General features: G+C 57.4%; 1 protein-coding gene across 1 annotated transcript in view; it reads left to right on the forward strand.

Moving 5' to 3' along the window:
* PTPRS (protein tyrosine phosphatase receptor type S) overlaps window positions 1-20764 on the forward strand; it is a 63803-nt gene that overhangs the window by 25831 nt on the left and 17208 nt on the right. Inside the window, exons 6-14 of the mRNA XM_067032972.1 lie at window positions 4916-5185; window positions 6637-7218; window positions 8515-8648; window positions 8903-9047; window positions 14461-14766; window positions 16152-16345; window positions 16494-16520; window positions 18646-18763; window positions 19789-20397. Of these exons, the coding sequence (XP_066889073.1) occupies window positions 4916-5185; window positions 6637-7218; window positions 8515-8648; window positions 8903-9047; window positions 14461-14766; window positions 16152-16345; window positions 16494-16520; window positions 18646-18763; window positions 19789-20397 (2385 nt within the window). The remainder of the gene's footprint in view (window positions 1-4915; window positions 5186-6636; window positions 7219-8514; window positions 8649-8902; window positions 9048-14460; window positions 14767-16151; window positions 16346-16493; window positions 16521-18645; window positions 18764-19788; window positions 20398-20764) is intronic.

Here is a 20764-nt window from a genome sequence, read left to right on the forward strand (position 1 = left end):
GGTCAGCCCGTGGGCCAGGGGTCCAGCCAGGTCCCTCCAGGCCTTGCACGCTATCCCGATGGCGGAGGGAGCTGGTGGTGGGAGTGGGGAGGCAGCAGGGTGGCGGAGAAGGGGGAGGGGGAGGAAGATGCACAGGGCAGGCCGCGGGGCGGTACCCACTCTCCCTGGGCCACAGGCTGGGGTTCAATGGAGGGGCTTTGGAATTAGGCCTTGGACCCCTTCCCGTCCCCTGACAGGTGTAATCTAAGCTTAAGTAAACCCCGTGGAGGCTGCAGAAACGGCACCTCTCCTCTCCCCTCCCCTCCCCTCCCCTCCCCATCCACATCCTCATTTTGGAGTCTGGAGGAGCAACCAGCAGCCTCTCCCACCCCAAAATGCCCAGCAGAGCCCCCCCACCCTTCAGAGCTGCGGCTTGCTGAATCGTTGAGATGTCTGACACTATTGAGTTCCCGACCTAGTGCTCCAACCAGATCACCTCACTTTTGAGTTTTCCCCCTCACCCTTCCCCAATCCCTCCTCCCCTGGAGCACCCCTCCCCGCCCCCCACTTTCTTGGTTTTTGAGTTTCTGCCTCTTCCTGCCTGGGGGAGGGGTCGTCTCCCGGTTGCTTTGAAGGTTTTTGAGTTGTTTTTCCATGTGAATCGGGGTTTGAAGCGACCCGCCCCCCCCCTCAACCCACCACCCTCCCACCGCCCACCCTTCTGATCCCCTCACCCACGCGGGTCCCCCCCACTGGGACCCCCCCGGCTACTCGGTGACGAGAAGAGCTGGAAACGAGAGCCAGCTGGAGCGTGCTGAGGACCAAGGCTGGTGTGGTCCCCTTATAACCTGCCTGGACCCTCCATTCAGGTCGGTAATTGGGGGCGGGGGTCCCGCGGGGCCACTCCGTCCCATGGGTTCCGTGCCCACCTTACTTTTCTAACCTGCACCTCAAGCTTGCAGCCAGGGGTGGAAAGATGATGTGGGTGGGAGTCAGCACCAAACTGGGCAGAACACAGCGTCAGCCGCCCGCCCTCGCCAGCTGGAAGGATGCCCAGAGGCCTTATGAGACCCCCTCGGGGATTTTAAGCCACCTAGTGCTCATGGGCACAATCCTCCCCTAACTCGTGGCAAACCAGCCCTCTTCCTGCCGCACACCCTTAGAAACAAATGGGGTAGGTGAGAAAGCAAGTGGGCAAAGTGTCTTAGGTGTCAGCCTTTGTAGCATATTGGCAGATCCATTTAATTGATGGCTGCCGGCCATGTTGGGGATTGTGAGCACCAAAATTACAGTTGTTGATAAATGCCCTCCCACACTTAACTGACTTATAATTAACAACCCTGTACAGTCTGTTACGTGTTCAAGATGTATGCCTTGTGTCTACTTCTGAAAAGTGTTAGAGGTACCTTCCAAATTATGACACTCCTAAGGGAAGATATTTTAAGATCAGATCCGATGTGAACAGGGTCTTTGGGACATGATGTTGAGCCTTACACACGTAAATTGGGATTATATTAACCTTTAAATCCTAAAGCTAGCCCTTATTCCCTTTGATGTTCCAATAATCCCTTTGAGTACGAACCTTTTACTGATGGCTTCTGGACATTTATTTTGATGGCTGCTGGATATTTTTCGACTGATGATTATCCAGTTGATAGGTGTATATGGGTGATGGGTACTTCGGTGATGCCCTCTTCGGTATCCCCAGAGGGTAAGGACACTAGTTTGAAAGAGCCAAGAAGGGACACGTGGTTATAATTCTTGCTAATTACCATGGTAAGAGAAGGCTCACTTTATCTCAGAGGTAGGGATCAGGCGTACCTGGCTTTGAGCTCTGGCCCTACCACTTCCTTTCTTTGTGTCTTCCAACTAGCCCTAGCTCCTCTCTGGGCCTCCACTGCTTCATCCACAAAATGGGCATGAGGTCACTGGCCTCTCAAAGTGGGAGAGATTCAATAGAAATTCTTCCCATTACTTTTTTTTTTTTTTTTTTTAACTAATTCATCCCCAAACTCCCTCAATGATGAGCATCTCATTGATCTTTCCAGCATCCTGGAAGGCCAGAAGGAAACTTCACTGCCCCATGCCCAGGCAGAGCATCTTCTGTGTGCTGGGCACTGCCCCGGTCAGCTTAATGGCCTTCTCAACACATCACCGATGGCCTCCATTTCACAAAGGAGGAAACTGAGGCTCCCGGAGGATGAGGGCCCTTCCCAGGGCTCATCCAGCCTCATCAGCCCCCCACCTCTGCTGGAGCAGGTTTTCCATGGGACTCTTGAGGTCTTGAGGAGTTTACCTTGCTGTGTGATTCAAGTGACTTGGCCTCTGTTTGTTCAGCTCTAAATGAAGAGCAGGGAGAGTCACTGAGAAGTGGGGCTTCTGTGGCTGGGTTGGTTTGCTCCGAAGGTTCTTTTTCGATGAGGATCTCACCTCTGTGGCCGCCTCGAGCCTCTGCCAGGACCCTTGGGTGCTGGGTGGGGAGGCCAGATGCTGTGTTCTGCCAGGGTTGGGGGGCACCTACCTGGGGAAGCCACAGCCGTCCTCCTTTCAGACCCCGATTTTCAGCCCCACACCCATTCCATGTTTTGTTTTGTTTTGTTTTGTTTTCTTGCTTTCAGGTGTTTTGTTTTGGAGGGGTTTTTTGTTTGGTTTTTTTGGATTATTTCCCCCCACCACCCCACTTTGTTTTTTCATTTGTTTCCCCTGGTTTTGTTTTGGATGTCGATGCCGTTTTCTGTCCTTGGTTAATTAGCTCCCTCACACTCATCCCCCATTGTGTTCCGTTTCCATGACAACGCAGCGTTTGGGCATCCCACTCGTGCCTCGCTGTGGATGCCGGCGGCTGGCCTGGACCGCGTCCGCTGGCTGGCCGGACCCCATTCTCCCCCGATACCTCCACCCAGCCCTGCCAGAAAGCCGCTCCCCCATCTCAGAGCCCAGCCCCGCCCCTCACCCCCAAGTCTGTCTGCATGGCCCCTCTGTCTCCCCTCCCTGCCCACCCCAACCCCTCCCCCCTGCCGAACACCTTCCACTTCCTCCATCCTGTCTCCAGCGTGACTCCTGGACTTTTCGCGGGGCTTCCTTTTCCGAAGGGCTGCCAGCTTTCTTGGCCCTCCCTCCGCCCACACGGAGCTCCCCCTTCTCTCCAGCGGGGATTCAGAGAACAGGGACTGAGATTTCCAGCTTGGAACCCATGGAGAGGGAGAGAGAGAGAGAGGAAGAGAGCGAGTGAGCCCCCCTCCTCCGTAGAACAGGGCAGACACCCGTACAGCGACCCCCTTAGGGGTGCGGCTGCAACCGCAGTTCCATGTGAAAATTAGAGGCAGGTCGGGTTGCCGAAAATCCTTGGTGGCCCTGTTTAGCCTTGCTGAGGCTCCAATCTGTCATCTCTACAGTTTGAGACAAGACTCCTTGAACTGCCCAAAGCTGGGGGGCATGTCCACGTGGCTCCTTGAAGCCAGGGACAAGCTCCTTCTGGCTAGAAGGGTTTACCAGCTCGCCCAAGTCCTTTCCACTGCAGGGAAACATCTCCGATGGGGCAGCCGTGCCTCTTGGCAGTTCAGGTGCCCATTAGCACCCGCCACTTCCCCCCGAGCCCCGAAACCCATGCAGCTTCCGAAAATGGAGCCCCCGAAATGCATCCTGCTGCCTTCATGGTCTGCAAGATTGGGACAGAAGGCTGCATTCGCTTCCCCGCTAAGAAATGCACAGAACATGTCCCTGTTTTCTCAACGTTCAAGTTCATTCCCTCGTTTATTATTATTATTATTATTAATATCCTATTTATTCTGCCAGGGCTGTGATGTGACAATGTGACACGTCACATTGGGTCACATCTAGAATTAATATGCAGCATTGAAGTGGGCCCCCTCCCCCCTCCTTTCTCTTTCTCTGTCCCTCCCTCTCTGTTCCTGTTTTCTCTCTCTCTCTGGACCCATCTATCTCTTCTCTCTGGTTCCCCCCACCCTCCCCGTGAGTATGCACTAAAGGCCCCTGAGATCCAGGCCTCTTCACATTAACCTCTCTTTTCCTCCTCCTGCCTCTTTCCCTCGTCTCTCTCTGTCTCTCTCTCTCTGTCTCTCTCTCTCTCTCTCTCTCTCTTTCTCTCTTCCTCTCAACCAACCTATTTTGCATGCTGTTTGTGATTCTGAGAGCTGCATCTATCAATGGAAACTTGTCAGATCCGACAGAAGCTTTTAGAAGGGTTTCTATACCCAAAAACCACAAAAATTTCATTAGAGTTTCTCATCTTTTCCTTGAGGGCCCCCCGGGGAAGTGGGCGGGGCCCCCGGGTCACCAGAGGGAGTGAGGATGGAGGGCAGACATCCTGGTCCCCTCTGCCTCTTGGTCCCAACTCTTCCCATGACCTCCCCCCACACACACCCCGCCCTGCCCGGAGCCCCCCGGCCCCTGCAGCCCAAATCTTCCAAAGCTCCCCAGTTGGGAGAGCCGGCAGAGGGGCTGCTCCCCGAAGCCACGTCTGTCAGCAAAGATGAGAAACGGCTGATAAATTTTTGTGTTCCTAACTGTGCTGTGGACCAGCCACTCTGGTCTCTGAAACCCTGTTGCTATGGAATAATGCTTCATGTCTCTTTTATTATATATCGATATATCTCTCTATATATTGTTTGTGAAGTACCTTCCTTTGAAGTTTTGGTTTCTTTGTGTTGGAATTTGGTTTTTTAATTTTTTTTGTTGTTGTTTTCTTTCATTTGGAAGAAAAAATTTCAACTGGGGGGAAGGAAACAGCCCTGTTTATATTTAAATTGTTTTCCACTTTTTTTTTCCTTTTTTTCTTTCTTTCTTTCTTTCTTTCTTCCTGCTTTTCTTTCTTTTCTCCCCTGCATTCCGTCTCCCCATCCCCCCCACCCCCTCCCTCCCCTCCCCCTCCCTCCCCTCCCCCACCCCTACATCTCCCACCCACCCCATCCCCCAGTCCGCCGCGTGGCTCCACGGTTCTCCATCTTGCCCATGAGCCACGAGATCATGCCAGGTGGCAACGTGAACATCACCTGCGTGGCCGTGGGCTCACCCATGCCATACGTCAAGTGGATGCAGGGGGCCGAGGACCTGACGCCTGAGGATGACATGCCCGTGGGCCGGAACGTGCTGGAACTCACAGACGTCAAGGACTCTGCCAACTACACGTGCGTGGCCATGTCCAGCCTGGGTGTCATCGAGGCCGTGGCCCAGATCACGGTGAAATGTAAGCAGGGGCCGTGGGGCATGGGGGAGGCAGGTCGGACCTCGTGTGTAGGTGGGGGGTATGGGTGGAAAACCTCTACAGTCAACGAACACTTATTGGTGACAAATTATTCTGGGCCTGGCCCCATGGAACGAGACCCAGTCTTGCTCTACTGGGCTCACAGTCCAAGGTGGGAGATGACACGTAGCCCGGCAGCTATGATGCAGACTGATTAGAGCAGTGATGGGGGACTATGTAGCACCACTCAGACCCGCAGAATAAAGGTTCCAACTCCCAGGAAAGCTAGGTCAGGGAAAGACTAAAAGTTGAAAAGGGAAACAGGCTGTGCAAAACTCAGAGAGATAGAGCACTGCGGGGTGGGGAGGGATTACAGATTCTCCTGATGTCTCAAGTTTGTGGTGAGATTCAGAGGAGGGTGCCCCCAAATAATTTTTCTAGCTTTGTAACAGGGGCCAGCAGACTACAGCCCATGGGCTGAATCTGGCCCTCCACTTGTTCTTATAAATAAAGCTTTATTGACACCTGCCCATTTGTTCATACCTGGCTTGTAGCAGCTTTGGGGCTACAGGGACAGAGCTGAGTGATTCTCAGCAAAGACCACGTGGTCTGCAAAGCTGAAAAGATTTACTGTGTGGCCCTCTGCAGGTAAAGGTTGCCGAGCCCTGCCCTAGGGCCATAGAAAGTGTCAGCATCAGCTGGTGTGTTGGTCATTTTGCCGAGGGATTGAACGTCTTCTGGTGTATGCTTCCTGGGGCCTGTGTGATATGAGATCTTGGGACAAGTAGGAGAGAAAGTCACAATTTTATCCGGGTGCTGGGGACACACTGTAAACCATCCTCGGTCCCTGTTGCTGGGGACAACATACAAGCCTGGTCATGACGTACCGTCAGGCAGTGATAAGAACTGGGCAAGGGCACCTTTAGCCAGGGTGGTGAGGGTGGCCTTAAGCCCTCTGGCCATGTGAGCATTCCAGGGGCAGGGAACAGCAAGTCTGAAGTGTGAACAGACAGAAGGGTCCTGTGGCTGAGCACAGAGTGAAGCAGAGTAAAGCACAGAGAAGAGCTGTAGCTCAGGGGCCGCCACTGTTTCCTTCAGAAGTGAATATTTTTCTTAAACAGCCAATTTTTTTCTTAAGTAAAACTGTTGAGCTTTACGGGCCATCTAGTCTCTGCTGTAGCCACTCAATTCTACCATCGTAGCACAAAAGCAGCCAGCAGCGATACATAAGCGTGGCTGTGTGCTGATAAAACTTTATTTATAAAAACAGGTTCCAGCCCTCGGTCTGTAGTTTGCCAACACCTACTATAGATCGTGGGCTAGGGGTCGTTAGGCCCATGGTTGCCACCAAGGAAATGAAGGCTCAGAGAGGGCAGTTGTGCGACTAAAAGTCACACAGCCTCTGGGATCTGCAGCCAGCGTGCCCGGTGCGTGACCTTGCCTCCCACCCACAGCTCTCCCCAAAGCCCCCGGGACCCCTGTGGTGACAGAGAACACAGCCACCAGCATCACCATCACGTGGGACTCTGGCAACCCAGACCCCGTGTCCTACTACGTCATCGAATATAAATCCAAGAGCCAGGACGGGCCATACCAGATCAAAGAGGACATCACCACGACGCGTTACAGCATCGGCGGCCTGAGCCCCAACTCGGAGTATGAGATCTGGGTGTCGGCCGTCAACTCCATCGGCCAGGGTCCGCCCAGCGAGTCGGTGGTCACCCGCACTGGCGAGCAGGCCCCTGCCAGCGCGCCCCGAAACGTGCAGGCCCGCATGCTCAGTGCCACCACCATGATCATCCAGTGGGAGGAACCCGTGGAACCCAACGGCCTGATCCGGGGCTACCGGGTCTACTACACCATGGAGCCCGAGCACCCCGTGGGCAACTGGCAGAAGCACAACGTGGACGACAGCCTGCTGACCACCGTGGGCAGCCTGCTGGAGGACGAGACGTACACCGTGCGCGTGCTGGCCTTCACCTCCGTAGGCGATGGCCCCCTCTCGGACCCCATCCAGGTCAAGACACAGCAGGGAGGTGAGATGCCCGCGGGAAGCACGGCTTCTTGAGGGGGCGGGGCAGCAGGTTTCGGGGCCGTCCCACCAGAGGGAAGGAGGCGGCCGTGCGGTGATGTGTCTCCCAGCATGCGGCCGGCCGATCTTAACCGGAAGCCACCACGTGGTTTATTCGGTCTGCATGGTGCTTTTTTTTTTTTTTTTTTTTTTTTTGTGGTACGCGGGCCTCTCACTGTTGTGGCCTCTCCCGTTGCGGGGCACAGGCTCCGGACGCGCAGGCTCAGCGGCCATGGCTCACGGGCCCAGCCGCTCCGCGGCACGTGGGATCTTCCCGGACCGGGGCACGAACCCGTGTCCCCTGCATCGGCAGGCGGACTCTCAACCACTGCGCCACCAGGGAAGCCCTGCATGGTGCTTTAAAGTATTTTCACGCCAGCATTGCAAAGCGGGAGGTTGTCCTAGAAAACCCAGGTTTCTGGCTACCCTTGGAAGATCCGATTTGGCAAGCCCATAGGGCTACAGTCGGTCATCTGATGGCATCCAGATAGATGCCGCCGCCGCCGCCGCCACCGGCTGCATCTGAGAAAAGGGCTGTGGTTTCTGTTCGCCTCCCTCTTCTCTGTTAACTGCCCCGGCTCCCATCCATCTCTGAGTTTGAGAACCCCTGTTCGCTGCTCTCACTGGAGGGATCCATGCTGCCCATTTTGAAATAACAGGAAGTGTGTTAACCCGAAGTCTGTAAGCTGGTCTCTCACCTGCTGGGGTGAAGGGCGTGGGGTAGGGGTGTGGAGCATTTAGGTGCGTGGCGCCCCAGCTCTCTGCAGGTTTCCGGGCTTTTTCTTATGGACTCGGGCTTTGGAACCTCAAATCCAGGAAGAGTCAGGCAGCTGCCCAAGCAAAGGGAGAGGAGGTTTGGAACTCTGCTGCCGTAAATCAGATACAGGGTGGAGATCCACATTCCAAATTATGGCCCCCACCAGTTTTCTGTTTAACTGGGGGAATGGGGAGGATGCTGGGGTGCGTTGAGAAGGGGATTTTTTAAAATGTTCCCACTGGCAGCAGAGAGGATGGGGGGATTGGGGTGGGCAGCTGACAACGAGGGGCGGTAGGGGGTCCCTGGGAAAATAAGAGAAATAAGAACAGTGGAGAACACTCCAGAAGCATCCGGAGCCTAACAAAGCCCTTCCTTTTAGCGTGGTGCTGAGCTTCACGGGGGCCTTTTTGGAGAATGGGAACCTGGCGGGTTGGATACCCTATGTGGGCCCACCCCTCCCAGGCCTCCCCCCAATGCCAGTCCTCTTCGCCCCCTCCCCCGCAGTGCCCGGCCAGCCCATGAACTTCCGGGCCGAGGCCAAGTCGGAGACGAGCATCGGGCTCTCGTGGAGCCCTCCGCGGCAGGAGAGCATCATCAAGTATGAGCTCCTCTTCCGGGAAGGCGACCACGGCAGAGAGGTGCGTGGTGGGGGCGGGGGGTAGGCGTGCTGGCGCTCGCCCCCGGCTTCTGCTCTGGGCGACTCTCTTGTCTCCCCGAGCCTGTGCCGGAATGTCTCTCTTCCCCCCTTCTCTTTGCCCCTGACCGTTGCTAATTTTTCCACCTCTCACTGTTTTCTCCTCCATTTCCATCACTCTGTGAGGTCTGTGTCTGTATCTCTCTGGTTTCTCTCTGTCTCTCTCCATCTCCGTCTCTCTCCCCGCCCCACCTCCAGGTCGGGAGGACCTTCGACCCGGCCACGGCCTTCGTGGTGGACGACCTCAAGCCCAACACCGAATATGCCTTCCGCCTGGCGGCGCGCTCCCCGCAAGGCCTGGGCGCCTTCACCTCGGTGGTGCGGCAGCGCACGCTGCAGTCCAGTAGGTGTCTCGCGGACCCCGCCCTGACCTGCGGGGGTGGGGACCTGGCCGGCGCCTGCGCACTGACCCGGGCGGGGCCTGCGCAAGGGTGGGGGGCGCCTCCGCCCATCCCGCTTCGCTCAGTCCGCCTCGGGCGCGCTTGCATCCACGCTGCGCCTCGGTTCCCCCACCAGTGCAGGGAGGGGCTTACCCGTGGACCCCGCAGGCTCCGATTTCTCTACCTCCCTGGGGGTACAACCATGGCCGGTTTCGCGGATGACACCTCCTCTCTCCTCTGCCTCTCCCGGATTTGGGGTTAGTGGAATGGCCACGTTGCGCCCATCTCACAGGTGTTTGAAGGGGTCTGTGACGCCGTCACAGCTCACACCCCATCCTTCCGAGAGAGCAGAGGATGCAGAGACGATACTACCTCCCCAGGTGGCCCTTCTTGCCCCCAAGACCGGGTCCCCATTGCCAGGGGCTCGGGGGCATGGGGGAGTCAGAGCTGATGCCAGATTCTGGGGGAAGCACAGGACCCCCAAAACATAGGGCCCTCAAATTCCTGGAGTTCTTCGCTGTGCCCGCCTGGCCTCCCTGTCACAGAAAGTCACCTTTTGGCCAGAACACGGCAGCTGGCTCTGGGCCATGCCGTGGTGCCCGCCGCGCCCTCCCTGCCTGCTCTGAGCTCAGGGCCTAGGCAGCCCCTCCGACCGCCGCTTCCCTGCCTCCCCCTCCTCCCTCTACTCCCTCTTCTCTGCTCAGTCTGGCCCAAGTGGCCCCCGCCGTGACCCTCCCCTTTCTTCTTCTCCCCTCCCCCTGCTCAGTCAGTCACGGGGTAGCCACCCCAGGCCTTGTTCCGGAAGCTGCCTCAGTGTTCAAACCTTCAAGCCCCCGCCTCCCCCGCCCCCGGGCGTGCGCACACGGGGTCACGGGTCAGTCCAGAGTGACAGCAGCTTGGGCCGGGGTGTCTGAGCCGCTGGGATCAGGGGACTTGGAGACACAGCACCCCACCGTCACCCCCGGCCCCCTCCCCTCCTCCCCGCCCCACCGGGGCCGAGACGAGCGCTCCGCAACTCGCAGGAATGTTTGTGCGTGAGGTGATCAGTGAGGGTGTCCTGTGGCTTGGGCGGCCACGTGAGAGACCGGCACAGGTGCCGCGAAGGTGAGTACGCGCTGGTCTCCAGCGGGTTCACAAAAACGGCCCACCCTGCGTGCCCCCTAGCCTGTGCCCCATGTGCCCCAGCAGCTCTGGGCTGTGCAGATTGTCCAGAGCCCAAATTCAGCCCCCTAAACTCTCCACCCTGCTGCCGAGAGGCACACCTGCCCAGGAACGTGGAATCTGGAACCACGTGCCCCGCCCCCCGCGCATCCACGTGCGCATCCACGCTGCCCCACACCCTCCCAACAAGTCACGCAGGTTGGGCCGGATTGTGAAGGAGGCGGCCTCCAAGGTCGTCGAGAGAGCGGCTTTGGCCCAGCCACGCGAACCTCCGAACCTCCGGGGCGGCCCAGGACAGGGAGTGGGGGAGAAGGGACTCCCCACTTCGCACCCCAGGACGGGTGGGGCCCGAGAGAACTGGCAGCCAAGACGCAGGGCCAGGCGTATCCCCCCCCCCCGGGGAGTGCGGGCTTCTTAGGCTGAACTCAAGGGTAGGTGGAGGCCAGACCACTCAGCCGTGGGTCTCCCCAGACATCGTCCCACCTTCCTGCCTCGTCGGCGCCAGCCCGGAACTGCAGCGCGCCCACACGGGGGCCGGAGCAGGGCTGCGCGCCCTCTCGCGGCCAGAGACCCACCCAGAGCTCGGTCTGGCCTTGTAGCTCAGCACTCCGCCATTCCCTCCCTCGTAAGAAAGTCTTTTAAGTTAGCAGTTGAAGAGTGGAAGGTAGGTAACCGGACTGGGAGTTTTCTGGAAGGCGTCTTTCTTTCTTTTATTATGGTTTTTCTCATCATCATCATCACCATCGTCGCTGTTTCTTCTTTTATTATGGTTTTGGTTTTATTTTTCCTTCCCCTTTCTTAGCGAATCCATTCCTTCTGGCACATTCCTCGGTTGGTTTTTCCACTCCTGCTTGATTCCCCCTGGGCACTTTTGGTTGGGGTGGCTGGTCAAGAAATGGGGGAGGGGACCCCCAGGTGTCTATTTCCGGAGGAGGGAACCCCGGTGTTTCCATTTAAGTGAGGCCAGAGAGTCATTCTGGTTGCAGTAAGCCATGGGAGTGGTCTCTGGTAGCCTGATGTCTTTGAGGATGGGGGCCTCTGATTCATCTCTGGATCCCAGACCCTAGCATGGGGTGTGCACGTAGTAAGTGGTCTGTAAACACGTGCAGTGAATAAGTGCGGCTGGCATGACGGTGACGGTTCTCTATGCCTCGACCTCAAGCAAGGCCAGTGACCTCTCTGAGCCTCCCTCCAGACGAGGCGGGCTCTAGGGTCATGGGCATTTGAGGGGCTGTGGCTCCAGCCATCCTCAGCTGGCCTGAGCTGATAAAGGCACAGGCTGAGGTCTCAATTCCCAGCCTCAACCAAGACAGCCCATGGACAGCAGCTGAGCCTGCCTTCAAGGCCTGGCTCGCGCCACGTGCCCTTGGGCAGGCCACTTGCCTTTTCTGGGCCTCAGTTGCCTCACCTGTAAAATGGGAGGTGAGCACCCAGAATGGGTGGGACCTGGCACCCAGTAGGTATACAACCAGTGATAAAAGAATGCCAGGCACACCACGTGGGCTTTGAAACCCATTTCCCCACCTGGAACATGGCAGGGGGTGGAGGGGTGCTAGTTCCAGCCACGTAAGGGGGTCATGAGAATTAAATGAGGCACAATCAGCGGGCTGTATTTTGAGTCTGCAGAGGGCCTAGGCTGCTGGGCGTGCAGAAGATGTATAGGACATGAGGATTATCATCAGTAATGCTCTTAACACAGGGCCTGGCCCATAGTAGGTGCTCGGCACATGGAGACTATTACTGATATTCCATAAAGCCCTTAACACACACAGTTTATGCTTAACATATGGGAAGTATCACTGTTATTTAACAAAGTCTTTAGCACACAGTAGGTGTGGCACACAGTAGGTGCTCCATAAATGGCAGCTGCCGTTTTCAGTCTAAATATGGATCGGCAGGGTGCTGGGCACAGAGTTGGCAGTCCATGAATGGAAGCTATTAGTAGCTTGTAACAAGGTCAACCTGGTGCCAGGTACACAGTAGGTCCCCGAAACATAGGGGCTATGTTGATTGCTCTGCAAAACCCTTGGCACAGTGCCTGGCATCCAGTAAGCGCTCAATAAGTGGCACTTTAAAGAGGTTGGCCTGGTGCTAAGCACATAGTAGGTGCTCAGATGGGAGCCACTGTCTGTCTGGAAGGGCCTAGCATGGTTTCGTTTTTGCTCCAAACATGAGACTGTTGTCTGCAAGGTTCTTGGAACTGTGTGTGTAAATAGTAGGTGCTCAGTAAGTAAGAACTATTACTATTTTTTATATAAGGTCATTAGCACAGTGCTTGACACACAGTAGATGCTTAAAACGTAGGGACTATTTCTGGTATCCAGTAATAACGGCCTGACACACAGTAGGCCCTGTTAAGAAATGAGAACTACTAATGTTCTACATCGTCCTTAGTATAGTACCTAGCATGTTGTAGGTACCTAACATGTGGGAACTGTTTTTCTGTTTCAGTAAAGACCTTAGCACAATGCCTGGCATGCAGTAGGCACCGCATAAATGGCAACGGCTACTTTTATCTTCAGAGGGCTGTTGCAGTGACCAGCCCATAGTAGGTGTTCAATAAATGAGACGTGCTATTGATCTGCAGTGGGCTTAGGTTGGCATCAGGTGAACAGTAGGGGCTCAAAACAGAAGAACTATGAGCTACTAAAACTTTGGCACACAGTAGGTGCTAACTGTGCACTGTGTTATCTGTAAAGCCCTGACCCAGTGCCATCACAGTAGGTGTCCAATACACAGGGGCTTTTATTATTACTCTGTATAGCCCTTGGCATGCTAACTGGTGCACAGTAGGTGTCAAGACTCAGACGTTGTTTTCTTTGCAAGTGAGGCCAAGAAGTAACCACAGGGTTGCCCTCTGGGGTCCCTGGCAGTACAGATGTTCAGTAAATAGATGCTCTTACTGTTAACCTGTGAAGCTTTTAGAGATACGTCTAGCACATAGTAGGTGCCCAATAAATAGGGCTTTTACTGCTATTCCCCTGATACACAGTAGGTATTCAGTAAATTCGTGTTTACAGTTATTCCATCCTTGGTGCTGTGCCTGGCACATAGTAGGTGCCCAGTAAATGGAGCTTTTGCTATTCTTCTGGCACAATGCTTGGCACACAGTAGGTGTGCAATAAGTATTTCACTGTTATTCTGTGAAGCCCTTGACATGGTGCTTGGCACATAGTAGGTTTCAATAAGTAGATTTTTCACCTGCCATTCTGTGCAGCCCTTGGCACCGTGCCTGGCACATGGTAGTTACTGAATTAATGGGGCTTTTATTGCTTTTGCATTTGGCATAGTGGCTGGCACATAGTAGGTGCCCAGTAAATGGAGCTTTTGCTATTCCTCTGGCACAGTGCCTAGCACACAGTAGATGTTCTATAAATAAGTACATTTACTGTCATTCTGCTCTTGTGCTGTGCCTGGTGCACAGTAGGTGTTCACTAAATAAGTACACTTACTGTTATTCTGTGAAGCCCTTGGCATGGTGCCTGGCACATAGTAGGTGCCCAATAAATGAGGTTTTTATTGCTATTCTTCTGGCACAGTATCTAGCACATAGTAGGTGTTCAATAGATAAGTACATTTATTGTCATTGTATTCCTGGTGCTATACCTGGCACACAGTAGGTGTTCAATAAATAAGTACATTTGCTGTTGTTTTGGCACCGTGCCTGGCACATAATAGGTGCCCAGTGAATGGGGCTTTTACTGCTGTTCCACTTGGCATGGTGCCTGGTACATAGTAGGTGCCCAGGATAGGGAACTTTTATTGCTATTTCATTTATCACCATGCCTGGCACATAGTGGGGCTTTTACTGCAGTGCCACTTGGCATGGTGCCTGGCACATAGTAGGTGCCCAGTAAATGGGGCTTTTACTGCTGCTCCGCTTGGCACGGTGCACAGCATACGTGCATACGCTCCTTGGGGACTGTGGTTACCCTCTCCCTAAGACCTACTGTGTGCCAAGTGCAGCCCCATGTGGTGAGTGCAGCGTTCTTGGCCAGCCCTCTCTGCCCCCATCCCCGTCCGCCCACCCACCTGCCCATCTCACCTTTGGTTGACACCCGCTTCTTTTGGGTTCGACTTCTCTTTGGTTTGGTTCTGTTTTGTTTGTTATCATCTTCTTTTTTATTTTCTCTTTCCCATCTTTTGTTTCCCCACCCCCTCCCCGCCCATCCCGCCTCCCTTCCCCACCCCCACGTTCTCCCCCCCCCCCAATAGAACCGTCAGCCCCCCCTCAAGACGTTAAATGTGTCAGCACGCGCTCCACGGCCATTTTGGTAAGTTGGCGCCCGCCGCCGCCGGACACGCACAACGGGGCCCTGGTGAGCTATAGCGTCCGCTACCGACCGCTGGGCTCAGAGGACCCGCAACCCAAGGAGGTGAACGGCATCCCCCCGACCACCACCCAGATCCTGCTGGAGGCCTTGGACAAGTGGACGGAGTACCGCATCACGGCCATCGCTCACACAGAGGTGGGACCAGGGCCCGAGAGCTCGCCCGTGGTCATCCGCACCGACGAGGACGGTAAGCACCGGTCCCGGCCTGGGACCCCCGGGACCCCCGGGCCCCAGCCCGGCCCCTGCCTTGGAGCCTTCTGTCCCTGGAAAACTGGGCCGGCTGGTGGTCAGAAGTTATTGGGTTGGCCAAAAAGTTCTTTCGGGTTTTGCAGTAAGACCTTATGGAAAAAAACCGAATGAACTTTTTCGGCAACCATAGAAGCCACGGTCAGGAGAAAGGAGACAAGTGGCCATCAGCCTCCCCAAGCCAACCCGGGCTCCTTGATCTTGGAATTCTCTGTTCTGGACCTTCCGGGCTACATTTTCTCTCTGAGCCTTGGGCCTGGAACGTTAAGCGGGGAGCCCTGTATTTTGGTCCGGTGGTGGAAGCCATGGAAACAGGGCATAGGAAACAGCAAGCAGCACTTGCAACAAAAATCATGGTCCCTGACCCCAGAAACCTGGTTTTTTAGACTCTAGGGATAACCTGAAATTTGGAGCTACTTGGGTCTGAGCCATCCTACCTAGAAAGTAGGTAGATTGCGTGCTGATGATGGTTAACTGCCAGCTCTCTGGGGCATCGAGACTGACTTGTAGCACTGGCTGATTTCTGTGGTGTAAATATTCCCACCGTAGCTGAGCTAGAAAGTTCTAAGACGCTAGTCACACGGTAGAAGCTGAGGGCATGGGGGAAAATGAAGCAGGCAGCTTCCCCAGTAAAACTGCAGGAAACCTGGCCCAGCTAGCTGTTTTCTGAGCCATTGGCCTGGAAGTTTCGGTTGGCAGCCCCAACATTTTGTCCTAACCATGGGGAAGAAATGAAGCAGTTCTTCACGCCAGGCCTTGGGGTGGGGGCGGGGTGGGTGGCGGGGGCTCTCAGCTTGTGGGCTGGCTGAGAAAGCGCTCCAGTGCGGAGTGGGCTGGCTGCACCCTGGAGTGTGTAGGAGCGTGCAGCTGGACTGCCCGGGTTCCCACCCCGGCTTTGCCTCTTGATAACCGTGTGGTCCTGGGATCAGCTCTCTGTGCCTTGGTTTTCCCATCTGTAAAGGGAGCATAAGGACCCGTATCTAGAAGGGATGCTCTGAGGTTGGAAGCAGTGTGGGTAAACGTCTTAGAGTGGGGCATGCACGGCCTGCCCATGTCTTGTGGCCCTGGGTAGGTGACCTAGGCTCTGGGAGACCTCAGATGCCCGTCTGTAAATGGGGTGCACCATCAGGGCCCCCTCCCCGGGCTGTGGGAAGCGCGAAGGAGGTATTCCCTCCGGGCCAGCGGTGAGCACTCAGAGCGCCGGCTTAACCGGCAGTCACTCGGCACCTTGGCATCGGTCAGTGGCGCTGCCCGGGGCAGGGCTGGGCACCCCAGTAACGGCCCCGCCCGCCCCTCCCCTCCCCTCCCCTCCCCCCCACCCGCCAGTGCCCAGCGCGCCGCCGCGGAAGGTGGAGGCGGAGGCGCTCAACGCCACGGCTATTCGCGTGCTGTGGCGCTCACCTGCGCCCGGCCGGCAGCACGGCCAGATCCGCGGCTACCAGGTCCACTACGTGCGCATGGAGGGCGCTGAGGCCCGAGGGCCGCCGCGCATCAAGGACATCATGCTGGCCGATGCCCAGGTGGGCGGGGCTCCGGGGCGGGGCCTGGCGGTGGGGCGGGGCCCGGGCCCCCCTGTGCTCCCGCCCTCTCGCTGCTTCTCTGTGTTTCTCTCTCTGGCTACTCCGCTCACCTCCTCCTCTCTCCCCTGCCGCCTCCTCCCGCGCTCAGTGGGAGACGGACGACACGGCCGAATATGTAAGTAGTGCCCCCCTGCCACCCCGAGCCGCTGCCAGTGCTCTTCCCGCGGGTGGGCCGTGCAGTGCTGTGACCCCATCCCCCGCACGCCCCTCGTAAAAGGGTCTCCTCCCCTGGGCCCCCGATGCACACCTAGTTACCTCTTGGAGCTAGCTGGCAGCCTCGCTTTTGCATCAGGCACATGGGTTTCTGCGGGGGGACCGCGGAGGTATCCATTCTTAGCTGAATGGCCCCTGGACTCGGCTGGCCTCCTGCTGCCCCACTTCCCTCCTCCAGCCTAGCTCCCAGCCTGGGTCTTCGCCACCACACCTTTTCTCCAGCTGTTGACAGCGTTAACCACCCCCCTCCAGCCCACAGCCTCCCCTGTTGCACCCAGGCCTGGCAGATCCAAACTGAGTCACTTTCCAGCCTAGCCTGACCCTTTTGTCACCTGACTCAGCCCTTCCTGACCTCGAAGTTTCTCTCTTAGGCCAAAGTGTCCCCTTCATTCTGGCCCTAGCGTGATGAGATGGGTCAGTGGGCCCCAGGTGGGAAAGGAGGCCTGCAGGAGGCCCTGAACCGGAGTCAGGATTGCTGTGTGACTCTGGGCAAGTTGCTGCATCTCTCTAGGCTGCCTTTCTGCCCCTAAGATAGGGACCACAGGCTCTTCTGACAGCCCCAAGCCTGATGTTAAGTTGACACGGCCCCACCCACTCCAGTAGCTCTGCTTCTCCCCCGCCCCGCCCCACCCCAGTCTGGGGGGAGGTTCCCACATGGCTCCGGCTCAGACCCTACAACCCACCAAGACCCCGGGAAGGACTGAATGTGAGAGGCTCAGGGGCAGGAGACCCTCTGTTTGTGCATCCTGTCCCCCCTCCTATGCTCCTGACCTGGGGCCACCCCGGAGCTCCCAGGCATGCTGGACATGTTTGTGGGTGTGCATGTATGGGAAACGTGGACACACGTGTGAGTGTGTGCGGGTCGGGGTGCTCTGTCCTCCACTGAATGAGCAGTGATTTACTGAGCACCTGCTGATCCTGAGCTAGGTGCCGTGGATGCGGCAGTGACCAAGACACGCCTGAGCCTGTTTTCCTCGGGGGGTCGCGGTTCAGGGGAGAGGGATGTTACTTGGAACAAGGCACAGATACGTGTCTAGTTACAGCTCTGGTGGGGACGGGGCATAGATAGTGGTGTAAACGCTTGAACAGCCAGCTGTTGGGTGGGCGCAATCCTGACTGGTAGTATTTGCCCTTTTCCATGGTGTAAATACTCCCACCATGTCGATTTCAAGCTACCTACCAGATTTGTGGTAGCTCGTCATTGTAGAGTATGTGTATCACACAGATGTAAGAGACAGAATAGAATAATCTCGAGGACACAGATAATAGCAAACGCGGTAAAATAATGACGGAGGCGTGGGTTTTGAGTACTTATTCCCTTTGTTTTTACTATTTATTTGATCGTACGTTTATATAATTTCATTTATAACAACCGCTGTTTAATAAGTGGCTTGCAAATTTTCTGAAAATTCGACTGTTGGCTTTCAAGAGCTGGTATCGGGAATCTCCAGCACAGCAATGGATGTAGTGGAGATGGGTCGGGTGGGGGGGGGGGACACAGCCAGTGCAAAGGCCCTGGGGCAGGACCGTGTCTGGTTGGAGGAGGGATAGACAGGCAGCCCCGTGTGGCTGGCGCAGAGTGAGCGAGGGAGGAGGTGAGGGCAGGGAGGGGACAGGGGCAGGTCATGCGGGGCCTTCTGGGCGGCAGAGGACTTCGGGTGGTGCGAAGGACTTGGGCTTTTGCCCCCAGGGAGACCAGAGCCCTGGAAACCTGACTCAGCTGCTCACAGGCACCCTCTGGGGACCACTGCAGGGAGGACAGAAGGGGGGTGGGGCAAGAGTGGTAGCTGGGGACCAGAGGGGCGGGGACTGCACTGGTCCAGGCGGTCCATGACCATGACAGAGGTCAGGCTACGTGTGCCCATCTCAGCATGGACGTGCTACGTGTCGGTGTCTGTGCATGAGCTCGGGTGCACGTCTCTGCCCGCACATTGGGCCCCGTGTCTGCCTTGCTTGTCCCTAGCATGGGGAGGAGGGTGGGCAGCCCTGGTGTGTCACTAATTCCCCACCCCTGCCCCCACCCACAGGAGATGACCATCACAAACCTGCAGCCTGAGACCGCCTATTCCATCACGGTAGCCGCCTACACCATGAAAGGCGATGGCGCTCGCAGTAAACCCAAGGTGGTAGTGACCAAGGGAGCAGGTGCGAGACCCTCTATGGCCCCTTTGCCCTCAGAGCATCCCTGCAGAGTTGTTGAGCCCCTGTTGGGGGGGTGGGGTGGGGGATGCACCAAGCAGGAGGAACAGGGAGAGCAAAGGTGTGGGGCTGCCCCAGAGGATACTAAGACCCCATGTGGTCCAGCCCCACTCAGCTCTAGCCAGATGGAAACTTTTAACAGCCAACTCTTAACTCCTCACCCTCTGCCTCCTGTTCCCCCTGCCTGGATACCCTTCTCCGGGCTGACCGTCTCGTCTGCATCCTTGGGGTCTTTGGTTGGTCAGAACCTCCTCGGGAAGCCTTCCCCACTCACGCCCATGCCGCGGTCTTGGTCAGGCCGCACCCCTCCTGCCCCCAGCACCCCGTGCCTCCCCCATCCCAGCTCAGATCACCCCAGGCGGGCTGTCATTTGAGGGTGGGGTGCCCGTCTCCCCCGCTGCACCCTGAAGCCTCCTCTCCTGGCAGCCCTGCCTCAGTTTCCCCCTGGGGCCCCTCCCATCAGTCCCAAGAGGCTGGTTTTTCACCAGCCAGACACAGCTGAGTGAGGAGAGAGAGAGAGACAGCCATGAAAATGTAAGGGGAGAGGGTATTCCACGCAGAGAGCTCAGCCCGGGCAAAGGCTCAGAGGAGGGAACAAGCTTGGTTTGTTCGAGGAACAAAGGCCCCCATGGCCTCCACCCCACTTCCTGCACTCTTTGCACTGGCTGTTCCCTCTGCCTCAATCACTGCTCCCCCCAGACCTCCCCGCGGCTCCCTCCCTCATCTCCTTCAAGTCTTTTGCTTCTGAGCGAGGCCTTCCCAAGACCGCTTTTAAAACCGGCAACCCCTTGGGAATTCCCCGGCGGTCCAGTGGTTAGGACTCCACGCTTTCACTGCGGAGCGCCCGGGGTCAGTCCCCGGTCAGGGAACTAAGATCCCACAAGCTGCACGGTGTGCCCCCCCGCCCCCAAAATGGCAGTCTCACCCTGTGCTCCCAGGCTGACTCCGGCCCCGTATCCCCGCCCCCACAGTGCTGGGCCGCCCCACCCTGTCGGTGCAGCAGACCCCCGAGGGCAGCCTGCTGGCACGCTGGGAGCCCCCGGCCGGCACCAGCGAGGACCAGGTGCTGGGCTATCGCCTGCAGTTCGGCCGCGAGGACTCGTCGCCCCTGGCCACACTGGAGTTCCCTCCCACCGAGGACCACTACGCGGCATCGGGCGTGCACAAGGGCGCCACGTACGTGTTCCGGCTGGCGGCCCGGAGCCGAGGCGGCCTGGGCGAGGAGGTGGCCGAGGTCCTGAGCATCCCCGAGGACACGCCCCGCGGCCACCCACAGATCCTCGAGGCGGCTGGCAACGCCTCCGCCGGCACAGTCCTGCTCCGCTGGCTGCCGCCAGTGCCCGCCGAGCGCAACGGGGCCATTGTCAAGTATACGGTGGCCGTGCGGGAGGCCGGCGCCCTGGGCCCCGCCCGAGAGACCGAGCTGCCCGCGGCGGCCGAGCCGGGCGCCGAGAACGTGCTCATGCTGCAGGGCCTCAAGCCCGACACGGCCTATGACCTCCAAGTGCGGGCCCACACGCGCCGCGGCCCCGGCCCTTACAGCCCCCCCGTCCGCTACCGGACGTTCCTGCGGGACCAAGGTAGGCGCGCGGTGACCCCCGCACCAGAGCCGGACCGGGCCTCGCGCCCACCCCCACCCCAGCCCCCTCCCTCCCCCCCTGCCCAGGTAAGTGGTCACTTTTCTGCTTCCTCGTGGACGCTCAAGGCGAGTCCAGACCCCGAGGCTCCGGCGTTGGCAAAGGTGGGACACGCCTAGGTGGCACCGCCGACCCCTACACCGCCCCCAGCCCACCCCCGTCCCCCGCACCCCCTCCTCCACCTCCGCCTTCTCTGCAGCTGCGCCGTCTCCCGCGGCAGGGACTTGGGACAGGCAGGGCCGGGCCAGGGCCAGGAAGTAAGGCCACGGGCACAGCGGACGACAGGGAGCGCCTGGGCCGCCCCCACACA

This window comes from Kogia breviceps, chromosome 4 (genome assembly GCF_026419965.1).
Source record: "Kogia breviceps isolate mKogBre1 chromosome 4, mKogBre1 haplotype 1, whole genome shotgun sequence".
Lineage (NCBI taxonomy): Eukaryota > Metazoa > Chordata > Mammalia > Artiodactyla > Physeteridae > Kogia > Kogia breviceps.